At 39.6% G+C, this 26,616-nt stretch overlaps 2 protein-coding genes across 3 annotated transcripts; both read right to left on the minus strand.

Annotated features, from left to right (window-relative positions):
* Positions 1 to 316: 316 nt before the first annotated feature.
* On the minus strand, positions 317 to 9,409 carry LOC148886055 (interferon regulatory factor 2-binding protein 1-like). 2 transcript variants are annotated; one of them, XR_016117848.1, is made up of 3 exons: positions 6,925 to 9,409; positions 3,038 to 3,079; positions 317 to 1,173 (listed from the first exon to the last, which is right to left on the minus strand). XR_016117848.1 is itself a non-coding variant. In XM_089016990.1 (2 exons), exon 1 carries the CDS (start codon positions 8,714 to 8,716, stop codon positions 6,947 to 6,949), a length of 1,770 nt encoding a protein of 589 aa, XP_088873116.1. In that variant the 5' UTR covers positions 8,717 to 9,409; the 3' UTR covers positions 317 to 1,173; positions 6,925 to 6,946. The 2 variants fall into 2 exon arrangements, 1 of the variants encoding a protein (XP_088873116.1); XM_089016990.1 differs by lacking the exon at positions 3,038 to 3,079.
* A 137-nt stretch (positions 9,410 to 9,546) lies between these two features.
* On the minus strand, positions 9,547 to 26,286 carry hnrnpl (heterogeneous nuclear ribonucleoprotein L). The gene is made up of 14 exons (XM_089016991.1): positions 26,160 to 26,286; positions 22,536 to 22,654; positions 20,704 to 20,941; positions 20,293 to 20,380; positions 20,064 to 20,158; positions 19,915 to 19,987; positions 14,679 to 14,714; positions 14,392 to 14,460; positions 14,044 to 14,291; positions 13,490 to 13,611; positions 13,199 to 13,400; positions 12,866 to 12,923; positions 10,079 to 10,174; positions 9,547 to 9,997 (listed from the first exon to the last, which is right to left on the minus strand). The coding sequence occupies exons 1-14, from the start codon at positions 26,241 to 26,243 to the stop codon at positions 9,936 to 9,938; spliced, it is 1,590 nt and encodes a 529-aa protein (XP_088873117.1). The 5' UTR covers positions 26,244 to 26,286; the 3' UTR covers positions 9,547 to 9,935.
* Positions 26,287 to 26,616: the final 330 nt, after the last annotated feature.

Here is a 26,616-nt window from a genome sequence, read left to right on the forward strand (position 1 = left end):
CTAATACACTAGACAAAAATACTGCAAACTTGTCAGATTTACATAAATCGCAACAGTCACGTATGCTCTAATGAATGTTATTCAAGCAACCGCCACTTCCTTATTCGTGAAAAGAAGTAGAAAGGAGCAGAGTGGCGTTTTGGGGTTTGCTTAGTTTGAGTCAAAAACAGATTTCCGGTCATACCCCGAGGCGTAAAAATCAGGAATTTTCCGGTAAAAAAAAAAACATTTAGTCGAGAATGGAGATGTTCAAAAACAGAGGAAAGACTTTGCCATGGAAAAGTCCATGCCATCAATGAGTATACATACAACAGTGTGGGTTTTGGTTGGTCTTTATTGAATAAAGTTTGTAAAAAAAAAAAATGTAAGTATCTGTAGCATTTCCGAGACAGATATAAACAGTAAAAGACACGCAGGCAGCAATTGAACTACTTTACTTTGTAATTTACTGTAGAATTTGATCCATTGAGATCACAAGGTATGTTGCTGACCATTGAAGATCTTGGTGCTAATTATCTTCCTTGTATACATGTTTTTCAGAAAGTAAATAAAGCTTACTTCGGTGAAAGAAATTAGTGAGTGGTGAACTGGTTATCACACAACATACACACCACTAAAATCAAATAAAAATGACACTTGAGTACAATGCCATCTTTGGTCTTACTATGAACAACACAATAATGAATGTACGTTGAATTGTATCAAAAATAGAAATTACAACCATATTGAATGGAAATTCATAAATCTGACAGACCTAACATGAGAAAACGCGAGATTACATAAATTCAATCCTTGGCTTCAAGAAAGGAAACAAAAAATGCTCTTTTGAGAACGTTTTGGACATTCGTTGTTTTCCGTTTGTGGGGAATATATATTGTCAAACGGTCAGTCCCGATTTGAACCAAAAGTACTTTGCCAACAGCAAAAAACAAGAAAAAAAGGGGAGGGGGGGACTCTGTTTTCTTTCAGTTGCTAAAAAAAGGTGTGCTTTCAATTGTAGACATTGGAAATGACCTGCAGAAAAGCGCAAATCTTGTGTTTCCTTGAAGCCAACAGGTCTCATCCTCTGACGTGGGAGCTTTTCAGTCCCTGAGAGGCACATGTTGAACTGCAGAGAGGGCAGATTCTGCTTGACGTGGTGGGGAAGTGCTTTGGGATCATCAACAACATCCTCTAAAGAAATAAAACCAGAGAGAAATGTTCAATGGGTCAAATAGGAAATTAAATTTGTGTGCTTTCCTGTTAAAAATAAAGCTTTTTGCAAAAGAATGAACATAAATAAATAAAACGATAAGCTTGTACAAGAGCCCACTAAGAAAATCGGAACTTTTCCAATTTGGTTTTACATTTTGAAACCTTATGATGATAGTTATGGTCATTTTTATATTTTTACAGTAATGGAGAAGGGGAACCCTTGACTAATAATAATAATTATTATTATTATATTAATAATAACAGTAATCTAATAATAATAACAGTAATAATAATAACAATAATTTTGAAACCTTATGATCATAGTTATGGTCATTTTTATATTTTTACAGTAATGGAGAAGGGGAACCCTTGACTAATAAGAATAATAATATTATTATTATATTAATAATAACAGTAATATAATAATAATAACAATAATACTAATCATAATAATAATAATAATTTTGAAACCTTATGATAGTTATGGTCATTTTTATATTTTTACAGTAATGGAGATGGGGAACCCTTGACTAATAATAATAATAATAATTATTATTATATTAATAATAACAGTAATATAATAATAATAACAGTAATAATAATAATAATACTAATAATTTTGAAACCTTATGATCATAGTTATGGTCATTTTTATATTTTTACAGTAATGGAGAAGGGGAACCCTTGACTAATAATAATAATAATTATTATTATATTAATAATAACAGTAATCTAATAATAATAACAGTAATAATAATAACAATAATTTTGAAACCTTATGATCATAGTTATGGTCATTTTTATATTTTTACAGTAATGGAGAAGGGGAACCCTTGACTAATAATAATAATATTATTATTATATTAATAATAACAGTAATATAATAATAATAACAATAATACTAATCATAATAATAATAATTTTGAAACCTTATGATGATAGTTATGGTCATTTTTATATTTTTACAGTAATGGAGATGGGGAACCCTTGACTAATAATAATAATAATTATTATTATATTAATAATAACAGTAATATAATAATAATAACAGTAATAATAATAATAATACTAATAATTTTGAAACCTTATGATCATAGTTATGGTCATTTTTATATTTTTACAGTAATGGAGAAGGGGAACCCTTGACTAATAATAATTATTATTATTATATTAATAATAACAGTAATCTAATAATAATAACAGTAATAATAATAACAATAATTTTGAAACCTTATGATCATAGTTATGGTCATTTTTATATTTTTACAGTAATGGAGAAGGGGAACCCTTGACTAATAATAATTATTATAATAATAATACACTCTCTGCACACTGCAGTCACAAGATTTTTTTTGTGGGCTTTTTTCTGTGGGTGAGTAGCGGCAGCCACAGGGCGCCAGCGTTCACTCAACCTGAAAGTACTGAGTAACGTTGACTATGTTTACATATAATTCTTTCAAAATCCCAATATTGTCAATATTGGGATTTTGAAAGGCCATACAAATATGGAAACATGGATCTGTTTTTAATAGACGGGAGAAAATCCTACTGGACCCTCCGCACCACCTTTTCCAGTTACTCCCCTCAGGCAAGTGCCATAAACACCAAATCCAGCAGACATTTAAACGGTTTATTCCCCCTAGCAATTAAATCTCTTAACCACAGGTGTCAAAGTCAAGGCTCTGGGGCCAAATCTGGCCCGACACATCATTTTATTCGGCCCCCGAAATCAAATCAAGCATGTCTAATTCCATACTAAAGTCTGAACCAAAATTTGAAATTGTCGTATGTAAACCACAATAAGAGTGATTATTTTTTTCCTTTAAATTTGAAAACTAGTTACCGTATTTTCCGGCGTATAAGGTGCAGCGAGTATACGGCGCACCTGCAAAAAAAAGGTGTATTTTCAAACTGTTTCAAAATATAGTACAATAATAATACAATATAATAAGGTGCACCATCAATGAATGACAATGGTTTTCCAACTATAATAAGTAAATATATTCAAGCTTTCCAAATATAAGGCACTACAATAAAGGCTGAGGTTGCACACTACTTCTTCTACAGGGAGAAATGGATTCGGTGGCTGCTGACAGTCGTGTTGTAGCTCAATATGACTTCACATATAAGGCGCACCAACCGGCGTATAAGACGCAGGGTCATCTTTTGAAGAAAATCAAGGCTTTTGGGTGCGCCTTATACAGCGGAAAATACAGTATATTCATTCATTTGTTGTGTGCTCTAGATGTAATATACGAAGGAGATTAACACACACACTTCTACCTGCCTGCTTATTTATTTCCTTCAGTTTTCCTGCTTAAATTCAAAATCAAAAAGTCAACTTTTGACGATGAAGATTCTAATTTTTAGTTAATCAAAGAAACCTTTGCAGAAGACTGACTTTGATTTGCATCATGTCTCCAATAGTTTGGGGTTGATGCCACCCAAAGTTTTGGTGATTAGCATCAACGACAATACGCGAGCAGCCACAATACATCATTTTTTGAAGAACAAAGTGTGATATCTAACTAGCTCGCTATCTAACTAGCTATCTATTAGCTAGCTAGCTATCTTTCTATTAACTAGCTAGCTAGCTTTCTATCTATTCCAGTGACTTCCGGGTTGCATGAACGCTGGTGCGTGTGGCTGCTGCTGCTCACCCGCAGAAAAACTGATCCTGTGACTGTAAAGTGAGCTTGAGAGTTTTGAAAGGCGCTTAGAAATCAAATGTATTATTATTATTATACATTTTAATGGCTTCCCCAAATTCACAATGGCCCGCGGAGAGGAAACCATAACTACAATGTGGCAAAAAATGACTTTGACACACCTGCTCTAAAGCCTCTTTGCAACTTTGCACAACCCTGTAAACAGCATCCCGTTATAACCATTGTTACTCCAGCTCTGTACTCACTTCCAACGGCTTTCCGCTTGATACTTTGAACATTGTCTCACAGTTATTCTTCAGAGGTACCACTTACACTAAGGAATTGGATTAGATTAGCCTTTATTAGTGTCCTCCATAGTTATCTGTCATGTCTGTTTAAAAAAATGAAATGCAGCATAATTCAAGTTTTCTTAGTTTTTCAATAAATCACTTTGGAGAAAAATCAGTTTGTAGGTCCCATATAAATAGGAATGATGACAAAAGTGCTTGGCCAATAAAAAGATTCTGATAAACATACATAACATCCATTTGCTTCACACCGTCATTCGTGTGTCGCCATAGAAATCAAGTTACTCCAATTTCCATGTATATGGGGACATCTCGTGTGTGTGTGTGTAGATGTTATAGGCCCCGAACAATGAATTGCATTTGTGACTTACATTTTTTTCTGTACTATTAGGCGCCTTGGAGTATAAGTCACACATACAATGTATAATAAGGTATATTTCGTGTCGTTTTAAGGCTTATTTAGTAGAAAATTATGTTTTATGGGGACCTGGAAACGGAAATAAATGTTTGGAAGACGAACTTTTCGCCTTACACACTCTTTTGGGAACCAATTAAGTTCGTAAGCTGAGGTACCACTGTACAATATAACTTTCACAACTATTGCAAAAAGGGCTTTTCAAAACATTTCAAATATTACGTCCAAGAAATGAGAATATCAATCAATAAGGCGCATCGGATTATTATGCGCACTGTCGGCTTTTAAGAAAATGTAATGCTTTCAGGTGCGCCTTACAGTGCGTAAAATACAGTAACGGCGATTTGATAAACTGTGATTAGCTTATCATAAAAGCTGTGATTTCACTGGTCATTCAGACATGCAACAGAGGGGAGGAAAGTGGCAGAGAAAAAACAAAGAGTATCTACCAGTAAGACTTTTGTTTGCTGACGAAGTTTCTTGGATAAGAAGCGAAACGTCCAACACCTTCAAAGAAGTACAGATGACGGCTGAAGAAACCTTTTCATCCAAAGAGTATCGAACTACAGTAAAGTCTCGTTATATCGATATTGGATATATCGATAGTCCCGGTTATATCGATACTATTTCTATGCACGCACGGAGAAAATTACATGCAAACAGGGTCGGATATATCGATAGTCCCGGTTATATCGATATTTTTTCAGACTCCCTTGAATATCGATATAACGAGACTTTACTGTATTTCTATCTTTCTTTTGCTTCGTGACGTTAAAACTAATTAAAATTCAGAAATTGCCGTGCCGCAGGAGTGCGGGAGCGCGTGGAAGCAAATGTGTGTGCTAGCAAACGACCTGTTGTGTGAGCAACAGCAGCGGTGGGACGCGTGTCACATGTAAAATACATTTTGTGTTGACTTTGACGATTGATGAGTCGTGACATTTCCACACGGCCGCTAACAAACGGTGACTTAACAAAACACATTCTCTGGTCAAATCTGAAAATGGAAGCGGGCGTACATTTTGAGGATGAATAGTACAGTGATGCCTTGGCTTACGAACTTAATTGGTTCCCAGACAGAGTGTGTAAGGCGAAAAGTGTCTATTCCAAACATTAATTTCCCATAGGAAACCATTAAAATGAGAATAATCCCATCCCAGGTCCCCATAAAACATCATTTTCAACTAAATAACCTTAAAACGACACACAATATACCTTATTTTATGTATAATAAATGTGCTACGGTATTGTAATTAAATGAATACACTGTACAGTATAATAAAGTCATTTTATTTACCTTTGTGGTGGTCGTTAATGGCTTGATGGAATGGATAGCTTTTTGCATAAGATGTCTCAAAGAGCTCTGGGTTGTACATGTTAGAAATTGTGATATTGCAACAGTAGAACACTAGAAACTTCATTAAAGCTGGTTCCCTTGCTTGTAGGTTGTTTTCAAATTATACAAATGGCTTGTGCGGGTTATTTGTGGAGCCTGATCAATTGGGTATTTTAACCACTCTGCCTTTGAACTATCAATAAAGTTGAAATAAGTCCAAATGTCGTTGTGTTTTCTATCCATATTTTCACCTTTTCACTTTAGTTTTTTTTTACTTTAGTTTTTTTGTTTCAAGCTCTGTCGTCTCCCTTTCGTGTGTGTATGTGTTTCTGTACCCCCCCCGCTCACTGCGGTGTGTCTCCTGCCTCCTCTACCACGGATTTTGACCAATCACGTGCGGCTTTAACCGAAGACTGAAAAAAAGCAGGCTGCCATTTTCAGCTCCTTGTTAGGGGCTCCAAGAACGGGCTTGTTCACGAACGACACATCACTCATTGTGGCGCTCAGTGCGTTTCCCGAAAACATTTTTTAGAATGATTCAACCTTAACTGGTGATCACACATTTTTGCATAAACCGGACTTTTGACTTTCACTGAACACTGACGGCATGTCAGCATGGTCGTTGTGTTACAGCATATTGTGAGAGGAATGTTGTGTGTTGGCACCACACGGCCATGTCAATGTGTGACGTATATGTGGCAGGAGCGCATGGGTTGTGGAAACACAGCGCCATTAAAGCCCGGCGAAACCTTTATCGTTTTCACTTTATTTGCTGCTTTGTTGCACCTTCACAGCTTGGCTACTTTTGCCTGGAGTAGAAAGGACAAGAGTTCTAAGTGTTAGCTAGCGGCTATTGTCGGAAATTGATAAATAAAGCTGCTTTGTAAACAATCTACCAGTGTAATTGTTAGTATTTTTTTACTATGGCATATTTTCCAACCAAAACGCAATTTGCAGCTGAAATTCAGCTTCTGAATTAAGTGTGCAGTTTGCTAAAGGACAAGAGAAGAAATTTGGTCATACCGCTGCTCAGAGGACGGTGTTGTCAAGGGTCACTCTCTTTCTTTACTGTCACGTCTCCATCCCCGGCCAAAATGGTGGAGATCTCGCCCTGCATGAAGGCCCACGGCACAGTCGATCCAGCCAGGGGGCAGCGCTCTCCGCTCGGACAGTAAACCTCTCCTCCTTGGCCCTGGCTGCGGATGAAGCCTCTTGTGCAGGGAAAGCAGAACTTGTGATGTGGGACGGAGGGACATTGGACAAAGTGGGTGTCCTCCAGGCGCTCTCGGCAGAGGGTGCAGCAGAGCAGGGTGCCCTGACTTCCACTGCTGGTCGACTCCCCACTTGCCGTGCTGCTGCTCAGGCCCGCGGGCGTTTGAGACACGGAGGTGGAGGCGCTGGCGGTAGAAGGGCTACCTGTGGCGCCGCGCCCGGCCGTGGAGGAGTGGGTTGAGGACATGCCGGGGCTGTCTCTGGACACCTGGCCGGAACTTAGGCTGTCAGTTACACCCATCAGCGCAGACATGGGTGAAGGCTGGCTGTGTAAACGGGGGGGTGCGTCCGGAGGGGCGGCCATTCCCGGAAGAGGTTCCATTCCCGGATAAGCTCCTCTGGACCACACCTCTCTGGAGGGGTTATCAGGTCTGCCTTCACTCTCGCCATTCTCCGAGCCCGGAGAGGCTTTGCGGCGCCGAGTTGTGCTCTTGGGCGGTGCAGAACGGGCGGACACCACCATGGGCAAACCGGCATCGGGCTGCGGAAGAACCTCGGGGATGGGCGGCTCTTTAAACATGCGCACGCCGTCATTTAAAAGCTCAGACAATCCCCGCCAGTCTCCGCTCCCTTGCCGCTTCTCGTATTCCACGTAGCGTAAGCCAGAGTTCACCGCTTTACCGGCATCCTTGGCAGAGTCACGGAACATCTGCCTGACCAGGTCCGGAACTCCGGAAAATATCATCCCGGAGCCAATAGGGTACTCCACAAAAACCTTGAGCTCGAACTCCGCGGTTGCACTGGCGTCAAATGCCAGAACCCTTCCCATCAGATTGTGGTCTTTCCGGAAGCGCACAGTAAAGGGGACACATGTACTTAGAGCCAAGAGAACATCCCTGATAACTTTAGGTCTGTTTGGCCAACCTTCCACTTTGCTACGTGCCACCTCGTTGAGTTCAGCCATCACTTCGCTGTTCCTCCACACCGCTGGATCGATGCCTACCAAAGCAGACGTGCTCGCTCCCACGCCGAGAGCAACAGCCTGTCTTCTGGAAGGATCGCTCATGATGGGGCCAGCTGAGACCGAAATGGTATTGCCCCCCGATCTGGAGCCTGATATTGGCGCGAGGAGACCGTGTGGAGATGCGACTAAGCCCTGTGCAATCAACGCATGGGATATTGTTCCGTGGAGACTCGGAACGGCCCCAGCCATCGCCCTGCGAGTGTTCGGGCTCTGTCGGCTGCTTTCTGATAACGCGACGTCCTCAGCTCTGTGCAGACCATTAGGGAGGCGAGTTGATACACCGTACTCACCCCTCCCCCTGTCGAGACGTTCTCCATGCGGTCGCCCGGCTTCCATGGACCCAGTCGAACTGGGTTTGCCCTGCTGTGGGCCAGGAGACCTGCCATCCAAAACTCCGTGTGTGCTCTTCAGTTGTCTGGCGGTTTCAATGAGGAGCTCAATTCTATCCGCTCCGTCGTAATTGACGCATCCCCGGCATACGGCTTCGCTAAACTCCCACAACATGGCCCAGGGCATCTTGGGCAGATCGCAGAGGTAGCACCATTGCCGCCTCGAGGAGGGCTGCGATGTGGAGGACATGTTGTTTACAGGCCCTCGACCAAACTTTATTTTCTAGGCCTCAAGCTTCGATCAACGTATCCGACGGTCCTTCTCTTTTCAGCCACTGCTCACCACATCGTGCACAATTTTAAATGTTCGTTGAACGAAGTGTAGCTAAACAGGCGACTGTATTTTACGACATTCGGCAGTTTGAAACGTCTTCTTTCTTGGGTTTGTCGCGTCGATCCGAGCAGAGGGAAGTAAAATCTTACAGGACACCGGAAACACCTACGTACGTTACGGCCCGGGGCATCATGGGAAATGTAGGCTTTTGCGCTCTACGAAAGTCATTGAATTCCTTCAAACCAGTCGATGATCAAGTCAATGGTCACGACTGACAATTGCAAAATACAATCTCGTCAATGGACATACAACCATTTAAGATGGAACAAGTTTAATATAAAGTCATCACATAACTAAATTTGAGTCTAACCAATTTCTGTAATCACTTATTCGTGAAATAAAGTTACTTCCCGTGGCAAACCAAAAGACAACTGAGTAAATTCTTAACCGGACAAGACTCTGTTTGAAAAACAATGTCGTTTTTTTCTATCCAAAGATCACATTCAATTCAAACTTTGAAACAAACTTAAATTCTGTGTTTCGGGTGTTTATTACATATTTTGTTAGTTAGACTGGCCTCATCAGCCACCTCCAAACCCACCTTTGTAAATTTGTATACAATTATAGTGAAGATGGTCATCTGTTGTCAAAGAGGACGAACACACATAGTTTGGATATTACTGTGCTATACACACTGGTCCGAATATGCATTTGCATTTGGTCAGTTTGCAACTGCAAAATTAAACTTCCACAGTGTTTCCACTCATTTTATTTTTCCTTGAAATGTCAACATGAAGTACCCCACAAAATGATAACGTGTGTTTTTTGAAATCAGGAAACTGAAATTTGCTCATTCCACACATTGCCAATACATACATTTGAATGTTTACCTTTCAACGTGAAATTCCCTGTGTTTAAAAACAAAAAATTGGATTTACATTTAAATATTCCAGATTGTGATGTTGATATTACATTGGGGTAAAAAGGAATACAGTACTGTCATCACTTCAAATATGAAACACAACAATTCTATGCCTGTCAATAATGAGTGAACATTTTAAGAGGACATAAGAAAAGAACTACGTGATAGTTTAAGCAAGGAAATACAATGTGACATTGTTTGAAGCAGTTGCATTTAGCTGCTGGAATGGTGGGTGGTTGAGAAACACAACTTCAGAGTGTAGGGGTAAGGCCCACCTAGAAAAAAGAAACAGGAAAAAAAAACATTTTGACAAATGATAACACAAATTAGGAATTGCAAACAGTGCAATTACTTACTGGGGTTTTTCATCTGGTGATGGTTCATCATTGCCAGGGCTTCCATGGCGTCATTAACAGATTCCCACTCAAGCAACCCTGATGAACTTCGCTCACCTGTAGTGAAGACAAATAATTCAATTAAAGAAATATGTCCGTTAATTGATAATGGCCAGTTTTAATTTCAAGGGTACTTATGGATACTGTGATGAGCCAAACAGTATTGGGAAGACAATTATATATAAAAGGTGGGGGAGTAACTTTTTAAGTAAATCATAAGTTGTAAAACGAGGGAAAAAAACAATGGCTCGTAAGAAGAATGTACAAAATTGTCACAATTGAGTTGTATTTATCTATTATTTTTCAGGACATTAAAAGAATCATGTTATTTGAGTTATTCAGTAATGCAGTATTTATTAGAGCATCCTATTTTAACACTTACAATTTGTTATTAATTTGTACAAACAACATGATACAATTGAAATCATTTTGACCAAATGGGGACATGGCTTTGAATCCGACTGCAACAAGATCACAAAATGTAATATTACAGAAAATAGTATTGCACATTCATTCATGTGATGAATCTCTCACTCATCCCAAGTTTTCTCTCAAAATTATTCACATAAGTACATCCGTGATTTTCAGTGCCACCAATATATTTGTGATTTTCACGTTTTACAGACTCGCTGAAGTCTACCTTTTCTAAAATGGAGGACGTTTGCATCATACGTTAATTCTTGCAGGATGAAACTGAGGATGTTTGTGTGCATCTTCCCTGACAAAGTGCAACATTCGCGGTGAGCACCAGACAAAATACAATAATAATAATAAGTTTCATTTTTAAGCGCCTTTCAAAACTCTCAAGGTCACTTTACAGTCATAGGATAAGTTTTTCTGTGGGGTGAGCAGCGGCAGCCACACGCGCCAGCGTTCACCCAACCTGGAAGTAACTCGGATAGAATAGTAAGACAAATAGATAGAAAGCTAGCGAGAAAGCCAATAGCCAGCTAATAGCTAGCCAGCTAGATAGCTAGCCAGCCTTAGGGTTAGGGACTTGGTGGTTAAATCAGTTGTACATCGAGAAATTGGGGACTGGTCCCTTGATTCGTTTTCATCGTTTTATTTATTTTTACAAATCCAAGAAACTTGTCGAAAATGCTGAACACCAAAAAATTTCCACGACTAAACACTTCATCAAAAACATTTTTTTTACACACAAAAACTAAATAAATAAGTCAAAAACACTAATTAATATTCATTATCGCCGTTCTGTATAAAAAGGGTGCCAGAAAAATATTTGAAAAAAATATTTTATATAATAAACCTGCGGATATGCAAAGTCATAATGCAAAGCAGCGAATATGCATCAGCTGTAATTTGTAGTCGTCACCATCAGATGGCAAACACAATAAATCAAATTCAGGGATCCCAGCCAAGGGTAATCAAAATAGAGGAAAATGAAACAGGTCAGCCGGGGGGTGCAAGTTTGCGAGAATACAATCTTGGCATACAAACTAGTTTTCGGCGGACGAACCAAACTACACAGGGCCAGGGTGGCTGGCGGACTATTTTTCGGCGGATGAACACCAAACCACATGGTCGAACAGCGCTACGGTGGCTGGTTTTCCACACCCACTTTCCTTGAGTGCAATCAGTGCAGACGTGGTTTGTTATCGCATGGAATACTTTTGCTATTATGTTTGTGTGCATCTTCCCTGACAAAGTGCCCCACCACAGGCTAGTGGTGGGGTCTTTTTCGGTCAGGAAGAGGACACAAAGAAAATTAGGGTCGAGCAGAAGGAGATCATCGAAAAACACGCACGAGGTGTGCGTTTGTGTGATTTAGCGCCCCAGTACCAGTATGCTAAGTCGATCATTGCTACGTGTGGCTAATCGTGTTTCTGTGTTGTCTAAACAACTACATCAACGACCATCACAAAGGTAAATAAAACAACTTTATTATACAGTGCAGTTTATTCCTTTAATTACAATACAATAGCACATTTATTATACATAAAATAAGGTATATTTTGTGTAGTTTTAAGGCTTATTTAGTAAAAATTAAGTTTTATGGAAACCTGGAAACGGATTATTCTCATTTTAAATGTTTTTTTATGGGAAATAAATGTTTGGCAGACAAACTTTTCGCCTTACACACACTTTCTGGGAATCAATTAAGTTCGTAAGCTGAGGTACCACTGTATATCAATTTTGTAAAAATGCAAGAAAACTTACCAATGGTTTCTGTCTATTAAATGCTATTAACTGAAGGCTACATTCCTTTTTCATGTCTATAATACTGCATCAAAAGTAACGAAGTTCATTGTTTGCATTGTTCTCAATCCCATTTCGGTCTCATTGTTTAGAACGTGAAAAATGTGACGATGTTTTGTGCAAGTTTACTGGCGAAAAGCACGGTAAGGGAGCATATTTGTTTTCTCATTTCATCGCGCGGTATTTTACTCTCGAGCGATCCCGATTGTCAACGGAAGCAACAGAAATCGACCAAAACACACAAAAGCATGCCGACTCAAGCACTATGCATTCTGCTCATCCTATCACCCTTCAAAACAAATGTTTTATTCGGAAATAAAATAACTTTTATATGAAAATAGAAAAGATCCCTTTGGTGGAAAAATATAGCGGAATTCCGCTAAATAGTGGAACAACCTAAATTTGTTACGTATAAAATCTGATTTTGTATGCGTGGGACGACAACCAGTTGCTAAAAATGGCAAACTATGAACACACATGAGCATTAATACATGTCAAAAACATGTTAAATTATTCATGGAAATTACTCACTTTTCCCACTGAACAGTTTAACACTTGAAGGGCTCTTAATTCCTAATTCATCGCAGACCTAAAGGGGGAGAACAAGGAATAGGGGAAAATGACATGAATAGAAGCAATTTTATTGCTGTTGAGGGGAACAAGAGTTACACATCCTTGTTCAAACTCCATGTATTTGAGGTTTAAAAGGCCATGTTAAACATTTCAAAACATGTACAGGATTTGTATGCAGGATCAGTCAGATCAGAATTTTTTCCCCATGCACAGTGAACAGTATTATTTTGACCAAAAGTGGGTGGATTTTTTGAGTGCAATGTACAGAAATACCCTTGTGGATGTTCTGACCTGGTTGAAGATCTCTTCAGAGATGTCAGGCTGGGCATTAAAAAAATGTAGGACATTGGTGGGGTGCTGGATTCGGTTTTTGGCTGCCTGCTCCGGCGATGTGAAGCGGTTGTTGCGAGAACCATGGAAGTCTTTGAAGCTGCTGCTGTTGTCTTCTAACTGGTAACTTTGTCCCGGCACGATAGCCTGCTGCTTGGACACACTAACAAAGACAACGGGTTTGTATCTGGTAGCATAAGAATGACTACAAATATACATGCAGATGAAAATGTCCATAACGAAAGCCCTCACCAGACATTGAGTTTTTGGCCAAAAAGGAAATTGTTGTTAAGATGAGAGATGGCCCTGTCCACAGAATAGCAATCACCCATTTCCACCATTGCAGCTCCAGGTTTGCTCTTCATGAATTTCACCTGTGTGAGAAAAGGTCAGGCAATTGACGACTTACAGACAACTTATCTTCAAACAAATCTTTTAAGGGGAAGCAAACCCCAAAATTTTCTATCCAATATGCAGCCACATTAGTTGAAATAACGCATTCTGATGAATAGTATGCTTTGTGGAATACGAATGAAGCAGTGTAACCCACCTAGTTTTTGAACCATTTCCATAACCATTGAGTGATGATTGGCTGTTCCCTGAGCAACTGTGACATTTCCAGTTGACAGCAAATGGCATTTTTTTATCCTCTTCGATGGATAAAAACATGCAGATTTTGCTTCATTGACAAATATCATAAATACAACACTAATCCAAATGCCGTGTTTGGATAATTGGGTGCACAAAGAATATAAAGACATTTTTGGGGTTGACTTACCATTTAAAAGTAGTGTTATTTTACTCACCCGCTCCACATTACCATAGAGGCAGAAGATGTTAAAGACCTTGTCAGCATTGATCTTGGAGGGCTCAAGACCATACACCATAACTACGGGTGAGTCAGCGTGAGGGCCGTACTCTGAGGGCGACGGCCCATATGCAGCGCTATAACGCTGACTACCACGACCGCGTCCGCCCATACCCGGCCCCATGCGATGCGGGGGAGGCCCGTAGCCGTCATCACTGTAGCCATGATAGCCTCCCTGGGGGCCACCTTGATGGTTTAAAAATATCAATATAAAAAAAGAAGGTGGAGGGTAAATCAACATGAGTGGTGTTACCGCGCATCAAATTGAAATGTTGTGGATACATACCGTAATCAGGTGGGTGGTCTCCAAGAAGAGCAGGCTGCCTCTGGCGCTTGTTGGGATTTGCATTGGGGTCTACGGAGAGTGCGGTCAAAAAATGCCAATTAGAAGAGCTTCGCGGCAAAATAGCATGCTGCCATATAATGATGGTGACTTTGTGTTAAGGGACCAAGTGACTGACATGCAACAGAAGGAGCTTGCGTCTTAATCGTTGGATGCGGGTCCGATTTTGTAACCAAATTAATGACATAATGGAGATTTGTTTGTAACTTCCATCCTAGTACTAAACACACCTTGTGAATTGCTCCAATTGCCTTCACCGTCAGCATCTGTGCAAGTACACATACACATGTAAAAAAAAAGTCACAACTGAAAAAGACATGCATTTTACATCGCCTTAAGTGACATTTCGTCACACAACTGACAATTTGATGATAATGAGCAAAAAAAATACAATTACTGGTCTGCATCAAATGTTCCACATGATCGCAACATTTCGGTATGTATGACAAGAACTATAATCATAACGCTGTTTACTCAAAACACAATACAGCACAATTCTTCCCAAATTTCCAATCCATTCTCTGGCATCCAAATTATTTCACTAATCTTCAATTGTGACAAAGATTTCACTCTGCCTCTGTGCCAATACGACACTGGTCAACAGTAAATCTTGATCATAAATGGCCCTCAACATTTTTAAACTGATATTAAAGAAATATCTTATATTTTTCCTTTAGCCAGTCAGGTTTTCAAAAAATACAGTACGTATTTTCTTTTTTTAGGCTTGACCTTTATTATATGATGTATATTTTATTCCTTTATTCACTTTCTGAACTGCTTTGTCCTCATAAGGGTCACTGGAGCCTATCCCATCTGTCTTATGGCAGAGGGCAGGGGACATTCTGAACCAGTTGCCAGCCAATCACAGGACACAGAAACGAACAACTATTAATGCTCACGCTCCCACCTAGGGTCAATTTGGGGTATTAAATCAGCCTACCGTGCATGTTTTTGGAATGGGGGAGGAAGAAATCCCACAGGCCCAGAGAACACACAAACTCCCCACAGGGGGGCCGGAGCTGCAATTGAACCTGGTACCTTAAACCTGGGGTCATCAATATGTAAATCACGATCTACCAGTTAATCTCCAGGGTACTATTGGTAGATTGCATGACAAGGTGATGTGACATTGTCATGAATTGACGCTATACAAATCAAGTTGAGTTTAAATACAATGGGTCGACCATTTTAACTTGGTCATTTCAAAATTAGCTGCCATAATGAAAAAGTGTGAGCACCCCTGCTCGACACTGTAAAGTCAACGTGCAAAAAAAAAAAACCCTGGACTCTTGCATTGTAAATAGCACAGCCATGTCGACGCAATACAGTTACATATATCAAATATGCTTTTTTACTGTGTTTTTATACTTGCAATATGTACAGTTCTTTTTATGAAAAAAATTTGCGCAGTGATACATTTCAGTCTTCTGACATTTCTATTATGCAGAGAATACTTGGTTTTTATCTTTTCACCCCCCTACCCCTTTCAATTTCACTGCTGTAAATTGCAAATTTACCCATGTGTGACTATTAAAGGCTTTCTGAATCTGATTCTAACCACTGAACTATCGGGGCGCCCCGCTACACATTTTCCGATTTTTTAATTCATAGGTCTGACATAATGGGGGCAAAAACACCCGATGTTGCCAAACTGTTACAATTATTTTAATATTCTAAAAACCTGATGTGCTACAGGAAATTTCAGCCTCAGTGCAAATAAAGACATTGAGAAGAGTTTAAATGATTCAACAAATTCACAAAAAGGCATTGACCAGTGTTATTCAGTCACATTAGCCAATCCAAGTAAAACCATAGCCAGACATTTATTAAAAGATACATTTGTGGATACCTTCTATGTATCTAATGTTCTTGACTATTACTTTGGTAAAGCACTTTGAAGCAAACGACAGCAACTTTGAGTTTGGTCCGCGGGAGCTGTCAGTTTTCAACTGCAAAATCAAATTTGCCATTTATCAATACTTACACACCACACGAGAAGAATTGGACACAGTGGGTTGGCATGGGGTGGGGGGTTGTCTTCAGCAAAGGATGCTACCCTCCAAGTTCAACTCGCTCTCCACTTGTGTTTTCCTTCAGGTCTTCCTTCTTTGCATCCCCACCACCAAAGATAAGTACATCCACACATCCATGCTTGTTTTTTTTTTTCCATTTCATTGGTTCGTTTTTCAAAGATGCTATGACAAGCATGTCCATCTTACCGTTCTGACCACAAACCAGGATTAGTGCGTCATTTGATAGTGGGCTGTCTGTCCACAGACACACTGAGCCAAACCTGCATCACACGGGAGGTGTTAAAGGCATCACTGTGGGCCAGTGTCAAAAAAATGGAACAACAGAAAAGCACAGACAGGAGGGAAACGGGCAGGAAGGTAAAGGCGAAAACAGAATACTAGTCCAAAAATGTTGCGCCTGTTGAAGACGATTTGTAATCTGTTTGCCTCTGTATTCGTATGCTCAAAGAATGTTTCATGCTTGTGTCTTCTCATATAAAAATGAAAAAAACTGGATGCTGAAAATCACTTGCTTTGATTTGATCTCATGGCGCATGGTCACTTGTAGTAAAAAAAAAAAAAAAAAAAGAAGCAGCATCTAGTGCTTGACGGTATGGCGACGTGATGATGTGCTGTGATGACAGTTCCGCACTGTATGCAGCCGTGGTTATTCAGGTTGTTGTGGTGTCGTGCGGTGGCTCAGGAAGGTGGAGGCTGTGCTGTATGTTTCAACATGAGGTGCCTCTTTTGTGTCATCTGTTCCCTTGTCGGCTGAGTGTCTGAAATCTCTTCTGTGGATCCATGTGGTGATGGTGTTACTGAAGGAATAGACCAAGGGCAAGGAAGTGCAGCCGACAACAACCTGCCTGGGCCATTAATGTGCTGTGTCAAAGGTGATGGTTGCTCCTCAAGGTTCTGAAGATGTGCTGTACTTGGTGGTGGTGGATGCTTAGACATATCAAGATGGGACGTGTTGGGTATAGGAGATGTTTGCGTGGCCATTGAATATTTCTTTCTGTCCCTCAAAATGAAAGGGCTGATTGTCCATCACCCCAAAAAAACCTCGTCAGTCCCATTGTAGTGAGGATAGAGGTGTCGATGAGCTGAGGAAGTGCTGTTATTGCGTTGAGGTTGTGTTCCGATGTTTGTTGTCCCACTGTGTCCAATGTATCCCAAAGAGTATTACTTGTCGCTCTGGTCGAGCTTGTTGTGTCATTGGTAGCATGTGTCTGCTTGAAAAATGAAGGTAAGCCTGTATACGGGTTTGCACGGCCAGGACATGAGGAGTACCTCTGGTTTGAAAGGCAGCAGATATGATAATATAATACTTCTCCCAAGTGGGCACCACACAAAATGCCTGTCTTGTTCCTTAAATTGATTTCCCCGGCCAAACATAACCAGTTTTGAAAGTGTACCAACTCAAAAGGAGAAATATATGGACCGTGCACCTCAAGGGACACTCAAGGCAAATATTTTCTTTGCGATAATATATTCTCCATAGAGGTGCCTGCAGTTATCAAAATAGGGTATTTTCATTAATATTCCGTTTTTTGTAATATGAATAATGCAGATTAATGCAGCCGTGTCATCAATCTCACTGCGCCATCTGCTGGTGACTGAAACGGATGTCAAATTACCGTCCGATTGCATGTGCAATGAAGCCTGAGCCAAGCCAGAAAACCATTGGCCACTTTGACATCAATGTCAGTCGACAGAAGAGGGCGCTGTCAGACAAAATTGCTCTCAGACTCATGAAGAGTGAAAAAAAATCTGCTTAAATGTTGTTCCACAAGCATAATAAGATTTTGTTTGAAGAAACAGTGAGCACATAGAATACTGGTCTGTCATTGCAAAGAAAATGCCTTCAATTACCCTTTCAATCACGTTGATAGCAAAGTTATATGTTTAAACAGTGAGTTCAGTATAAATTAAAACAAAGATTCCAGACAAAAGTATTCTAAAAAGAGTCCATGCACTCATCACCCGATAGTCAGGTCCGTTATTTTCAGCTTTACTATATACTGGTGCAGTTTGAACAAAAAAATCAAAACCAGTTTGGCCTACTAAAGCATACTGGCAATCACATATCTTAAAGGGAGTTGAAGGTATTCAAAAGAGGGTGCTACTATATACCTAGACGAAATATTGAGTTGAATGTTAATGAGGCCTTTAAAGCCAGATATTAACGGGGTGCTTTGCAACGTGGCAGTCAAACCCACACTATACCTTTATTGGGTCAAGCTTTAAAAGGAAAGCATAAAAAATATTTTGCGTTACAGAGCTATAAGTTATAAGAGTATAAAAAAAATAACTTGACAAATAAAACAATATCGTATAAAATCAATGCTGATTTCAGTGTAAATCCTTACTGGCTAGAAACATCCGAATACATGGCATGGAGCCATGAAAATATGGGATTTATTTATCCCATCCCCTTTCAAATTGCTGCTGCGGACTGCAAATTTCCCCTAGTGGGATGATTAAAGGTTTTCTGATTCTGATTTAAGAATGAATAAAATCTCCAATATGTTAGATGAAATACGAAAAGTGAGCACACTTGCCAGAATTTACTTGAATGGAAAAAAAGCCAGGGCTGTTTCACTATGCAGCTGTGTCATGCTCTGGAGGGAAGGTGGATCTACTAGGTGAACATATAGTTGTGCGTGATACTGTGACTCGAGTGAAGTGGGCTGTACTCATGCTTACAACAATAAAAATAATAATTGGCTGCCAAAGAGATTACACCTCATGCCCTAACTGTGTGCTTGCGGTGTAGTAAGAAAATGCATAGAACAGTGATCGTACTTGGGGAATAATGCCTTCGAACAAAAAGGGTGATTAGTAAGTGGAGGAACTTAATTGTGAGGGGAGAATTCTATGACGATTATTAGACTCAATTATGACAAAATTGGCATCATCCTCAAAAACTATTTGTCACAGCAGTACGTGCTTCACTATGTCTTATCGTGATCATACTTGAGTTGAAAATGTGCACTTTGGAGATGAAAATTGCTTATTTAACTGTTAAAAAAGTTATTTGGCAATCTATAGGTGCATAGGAAATTAAATCCAATGCACTATTTTTGTTTAGACAAAGAAAGCATTCTTGAATATTTACATTTGCACAATTTCTTATTTTTAAAATAACTAACTTATGAATTGCTTTCGGTTCAAAACATAATACATAATGAGAGTGTTTCAAATAATTTGATTCATCTGAATATTTTTACACTGAAACATTTTGTTGTTGGATACAAAAAAAGATTCAAATGTAATTAGAATTCAACTGAAGAATCGTGAATTTAATCATCACCAAACTATAATTAATAATTATAATAAACCAGCCCTATGATCGAAGGCAATATTCCCACAGTGGATAACCCTAACATCTAATATTTGTGGCATTTAACGGTAAAGAGCAAGTAGAAAGGCAAAGTAATGGTAACAAACCAACCTTGACCACTTAAGGTTGGATTTGTGTAGTCCCACGTGTCCTGGTCATTCTTGAAGACATTTAGGCGTGCTGGCTGGAAATTTGATTACAAAAGAAAGATCAACACTAAATATATGTACAAATGACAGCTCAACGTGTTTTACACATACCTTGGCATATTCAATCTTCAGTGTACAACAACCAGAATAGATATCTGCCCCATTGAGGGAGGCTTTGGCCCTCTGGGCACTTTGGACCGAGTCAAATGTAGAAACTGTCAGTTAAGGTGACGGTTCAGAAATTCAGAGTCATTGCAGATAACATGAGCCGATGTTTAGGACAAAGGTAAAATTGCTTTGGCACCTACAAGTGACTGGTTAGTGAAAGAAAAAAAAGGATATTCAACCATGGCCTGGACACCATTCTTTCTGAAGATGACGATCCTCTGCACAGGACCACAGTTGTTGCATATGGTGTACAACACATCCTGGAGAAGTAATAAATACTACATTAATAAACAACACACACAACAATAATAAATAATACATGCCTAGCCTACACATAGAACTGCTCCAAATATATCACATCGGACAAGACTATATTATTTGCGAGTGAGTGAGTGAGTGAGTGAGTGAGTGAGTGAGTGAGTGAGTGAGTGAGTGAGAGACAGCGAGAGATAGAGACAGACAGCAAGACAGAGAAGAAAGAGAGAGATGAGAAGGACCCCCCACCCCAACATTATGTATATAAAACTATGTCGCTGCAAACCACATTTCAACACACACAACACTGGTTTTAAGTACAGATTACCGTGGTGATGGGGTAGATGGGGTTTATGATGGTGAGCAGCAACACAACGTTCACACTTCGTGTGTCATCCGAGTCTCCTGGTCGGGAGATCTTTTGGCTCGTGGAATAGTTGATGAAGGCAGGGTGGCCAGCAATGTAAACCTGGTTCTCAGCTGCATATGTAACAGCATTGCAGGATCCATTCATGTCCTCAAACTCCACCAAGGCCTGACGCTTCTTAGGCATCATCACCACAGAACTATGGAACGGAGGTACAACCAACATTCAGAATTCCTCTCAGTCAAAACCTTATTACAGGCAAGTTTAAATCTTCCAAAAGCAGTTCTTTGTTCAGAAATTAATCCAAGCTCCCCACTGCCACAAAAAAACATTAAAATTTGTTATTGGATACAGGTCAGGATTTATAGTATTGATGTAGTTACAGTAAAATAAATGTTTAAAACGTATCATGGCACACCGCAGTGCTTGAGAAATCCGACTTTACACTTCTTCACAACAGTATCTCAGACCTGCCTGGTGTGTTTCTAGGTTTTCATGATGCTCTCTGCACTTCAAACAGAACCCTGAGACTATCACAGAGCAGGTGCATTTATACAGACAGAGAGGCGGATTCTAGTTATCATCATCAGTCAGTTATGACAACATTGGATCATTGACAGATCCTTACTGAACTTCTGGAGTGAATTTGCTACACTGAAAGTAAAGGGGCCGAATATTATTGCACACCCCACTTTTCAGTTTTTTATTTGTTAGAAAAGTTTAAAATTATCATAAATGTTGTTCCAATTCACGATTGTGTCCCACTTGTTGATTCTTGACAACAACAAAAAAAATCATATATTTATGTTTGAAGCCTGAAATGTGGCGAAAGGTTTGCAAGATTCAAGGGGGCCGAATACTTTTGAAAGGCACTGTATATATTCGGGCACTAGTTGGGGGACATCTGAATTGGTTGACAGCCAATCACCGGGCACACAAAGACAAATAACAGTAACTCTCACACTCCCACCGAGGGACAATTTGCCTGCCATGCATGTTCTTGGAATGTGGGAGGAAACCGGAGGACCCAGAGAAAATCACCACGGACCAGGGGAGAACATGCAAATCCCACACAGGGAGGCCGGAGAGGGACGCGAACCAGCGACCTCTGCACTGTGCTAACCACTCGACTACCAGGCCGCCCATGATTAACATTTTTAGTGTAAATTTTGGTTTAAAAAATAACATAGAAGCACAACATGAGTTCTTGCAGTTAACGATTTGCTACAAAGAAGTCCTGTACCATCTTTGACAGCCCTTTGTACTGGAGTGAAAAAGAAAAACTATATTAGATGGTATTCGGAGTATTTATTTTTTCTATATTTAAAGTGCCATTTTGTCACACTTGGTTAGTGTATTTTGTAACACTAAGTTAGTGTATTTTATGTGCACCCCAAGTAACTGTGATGAAGAAGTGTGGAAGGTTTGGCGATGGTTCACATGCTCATGCATTCAATTTAAGTTCAATAGGTGGGACTGATGTTGAGGAATTTTGTAGCGTGTAGTGTTCATGATTACGTACATATTCACCTTTGTTCGGCATTATTATCGGGTCAACATTTTTCTTGGCTCAAAAGAATCAAATTATAGAGCCTATTATAAGCTTTCATCCAACCAGTGAGAAACAAATAGCAGATCTGCAATAGTCCAGTGATAAACTATTTGATTCCAAACCAACATGATTTTCAAAATGGTTTCCGTCAATAAAAAGAGGGGGTTGCATAGGTTAAGTAGAAATGTAAAATAAGAAAACACTTTTAACAATTGCAACATATTTTCCAGTGAATGAATACCTTACGGTCCCAAACTCTTGCAATGCTTCCACCAAGTCAGTTTCGACAATACCATCAACCAAGCCTCTGATGTGCACCACCGGGGATGGTAAAGGTTTGTGAGGATCATCGTAGCTCTCCTGAAAATAATTTAAACTCAGTGACAGTGGTCGGCTCATGAACGATGTGGAGAGCAATTTGGGGAAATAAAACAAATTACCAAATTTACATGCCGCAGGATCGGATATATCGATAGTCCGGTTATATCGATATTTTTTCCGACTTCCAAGAATATCGATATAACGAGACTTTACTTTATATATATATATATATATATATATATATATATATATATATATATATATATATATATATATATATATATATCCCTACTGTCCAGACATGGCGGTGTCGGACTCTGCTATGATAGGTCCCTGCTCTCAGGTTGGGGGGAGCAGAGGACTACTCCCTGAAGCTGCTCCACTGATAGTTCCTATCGTTCTAACGACTGGCCTGATTGCCCCACTTCGAGCGGTATCACCTCATCATTACTAATCCTATGTTGCCTAAGAAGGCTATTGTATGAACGATCCAAATTGAACCTCACCCCACCTAACCGATTTAATGAAGGAGTTCGTTGTTTTATGAAAATCGCTTATTTTACTCCCCTTTCAAACCAGCTATGTTCTTTCACTAAGATTTTAATCTCATTGTCGTCAAATAAGTGGTTGCTAGCTTTTAGGTGCATATGTACAGCCGATTGAGGCCCACTAGTATTATCCATGCGATGTTGATAAAGTCTTTTTTTTTTTGGGAGAATTTGTTTCCCCAATGTACAGTGAGACCTCAACTTTCGAACACCTCATCTTACGAACGTCAAATTTATGAAAATTATTCATAATACACACCCACCACGGCTGGTGGAGTAATCTTCGGCGGAAGAACACCAAAGCACACGACCTTCGGATCTGGCGGAGTCATCTTCGGCGGAAGCAAACGACCGAACATCGCTCCAGCCGGCGCTACTTTCCACACCCCCTCTCATTGAATGCACATGTCGATCGCCTACTTGGAGCTTTTTGATGATAATTTTACTTTGATGGGGCCGAAAAAAAAAACAGCACAGGCTCGTATTCAGCCCAAGAAGACACAAAATAAAATCACAGTCGCTGAGAAGAAGGAGATAATTGAAAAACACGAACGAGGTGTGCGTTTGTGTGATTTAGTGGCCGAGCACGGCTATGCTAAGTCAACCATTGCTACCATTCTCCGGAACAGAGAAGCCATCAAAGGTGAGTCTGTTGCAAAAGGTGTTTCCGTGTTCTCAAAGCGACGGGCTCGGGCAATCGAAGAAGTTATTTATTACAGTAAAGTCTCGTTATATCGATATAACCGGGACTATCGATATATCCGACCCTGTTTGCATGTAATTTTCTCTGTGCGTGCATAGAAATAGTATCGATATAACCGGGACAATCGATATATCCGATATCGATATAACGAGACTTTACTGTATTTAGTTTTTTTTGTTCTTTTGACTTCAAGACGGTTTAAAAACTTCTGTTAATTTGGATTAACAAAAAGCAGCTATCCGGCAACAGCGCGAGTAAAGCTATTTTATGCGAGAAAGCACTGCTAATTCACGCCGATATCGCCATGCGCCAACCTGGAAGTTCGGTGCTTATTTAGGATTTTAAAGCCAGCAACGGATGGTTCGAGAACATCTGAGGGCGAGGAGGAGATGGCTGCCTGTGGTGTTCTCTACGTGATATTCTGTATTAACACAGAATATCACGTAGAAAATATTCTGTGTTATATTACGTAGAAGATATTCTGTGTTAACACAGAATATCACATTGAGAACACCACAGGGTTTGTAGAGAGGATCAAAGACCTCAAATTGCAAACTGAGGAAACATTGGCATTTTACGATGTGACTTCTCTCTTTACATCTGTCCCAACCCCAGCAGCAGTCTCAGTGGTGAGGACGAGACTGCTGGCGGACGTTTCTCTAGATGAAAAAAAAAAAAAAAAAAACTTAAACCGGACCACATCTGCCAATTATTGGAAATCTGCCTTAATACTACATATTTTCAATTTAGGGAGAAATTTTACAAACAAATTCATGGTTGTGCTATGGGCTCACCAGTTTCACCCATAGTGGCTAATCTGTACATGGAAGAGATGGACAAACAGGCCCTCACATCCTTCCCGGGGACAAAACCCAGATACTGGTTTAGATATGTGGACAATACTTTTGTCATAATTAAAAAACAAGAAATTCAATCCTTCACAGACAACCTCAACTCGGGAGACATCAACATTAAATTTAGTCGTGAGGACATTAAAGAGAATCAACTAGCCTTTTTGGATTGTAAAGTAATTATAAAAGAATTAAGGCAAAAATTAGTGCATCCAAAAGATCGGCTGCCAAATGAAAAACAAAGTAATGTAGTTTATTCAATACATTGTAAGAATGAAAATTGTAAAGAGCAGTACAATGGGGAGACTAAACAAATCCTCCCAAAAAAAGACTATCAACATCGCAGGGACAATACAAGTGGGCCTCAATCGGCAGTCCATATGCACCTAAAAGCTAGCAACCACTCATTTGACGACAATGAGGTTAAAATCTGAGCGAAAGAACATAGATGGCTTTAAGGGGGAGTAAAAGAAGCGATTTTCATAAAACAGCTAAATCCTTCATTAAACCGATATGGTGGGGTGAGGTCCAATTTGGATCGTTCATACAATAGCCTGCTTACACAACATAGGATTAGTGATACTGATGAGGTGATACCGGTCAAAGTGGGGCAATCAGGCCAGTCGTTATTCAAAACAATAGGAACTATCAGTGGAGCAGCTGCAGGGAGTAGTCTTCTGCTCCCCCCAACCTGAGAGCAGGGACCTATCATAGCAGAGTCCGGCACCGCCATGTCTGGACAGTAGGGGATATATATACAGTAAAGTCTCGTTATATCGATATTCAAGGGAGTCCGAAAAAATATCGATATAACCGGGACTATGGATATATCCGACCCTGTTTGCATGTAATTTTTCTCCATGCGTGCATAGAAATAGTATCGATATAACCGGGACTATCAATATATCCGATATCGATATAACGAGACTTTACTGTGTGTGTATATATATATATATATATATATATATATATATATATATATATATATATATAGATATAGATAGATAGATAGATAGATAGATAGATAGATAGAGGGCCTAAACTACCAGTAAGACTTTAGTTTTCTGACGAAATTTCTTGGATACGTTCGACACCTTCAAAGAAGTACAGATGACGGCCGAAGAAACCTTTTCATCGATTGAATGTAAGCATTTTATCTGTTAACATAGACGTCAAAAATGATCATACAAATTGTTGATTTGGAATTGCAGTATTAACAATGCATTAATTTTGACCATTGGTCTGCGAAATTCATTATTACAAGTTTGAAAATTACGCTAACTAGCGTATGTTCACAATTGTGTTTGCAGAGAGCAGCTAGCTTCGTGACTACTGAAGCGCAATGACGTCTCCGAAACGCCATAGAGAGGTCTAAAGCCATTTTTGGTTTAAAAAAATAGTTACATCGACAATTAAATATTGCTATATGACTGCCGCCTAACCGTTGTCATCCCGCCGTCCTCGGTTTTTTGTCGCTTTGTTGCTCTGCCTCCTTCTCCGTAGAAGCGTCCCGCAGCAGCAGCCATATTGTCGTGCCCCTTGTGCAAGATTAATGTTGCATTCAATACCAACGGGACAAAGGAATTTCTTCCAAGCTTCGACTTTCTCATTGACCACGAAACCAAATATTGTCAAAATCCAATTGTTTCGCAGACGAGGATGAATAATTAGATCAAACGGTCATATTTCATAAATTACACTTCCACAAACTATAAATTACAAGACAGTACACAGTACACTACTACAGCATTGCGCAAAAGTTTTTTTTTTTTAATGTGTACAGTACACAACTACAGGTACTTTTACAGGTACAGTACTTTATATATAGTGTGTGCATCATTCAGGAAGTGAATGTTAGACACCCCCAGGAAATTATTGATAATCTTTTATAAAATACAG

This window comes from Hippocampus bargibanti, linkage group LG16 (assembly GCF_051943395.1).
Source record: "Hippocampus bargibanti isolate YZ-2025 linkage group LG16, ASM5194339v1, whole genome shotgun sequence".
Classification (NCBI taxonomy): domain Eukaryota; kingdom Metazoa; phylum Chordata; class Actinopteri; order Syngnathiformes; family Syngnathidae; genus Hippocampus; species Hippocampus bargibanti.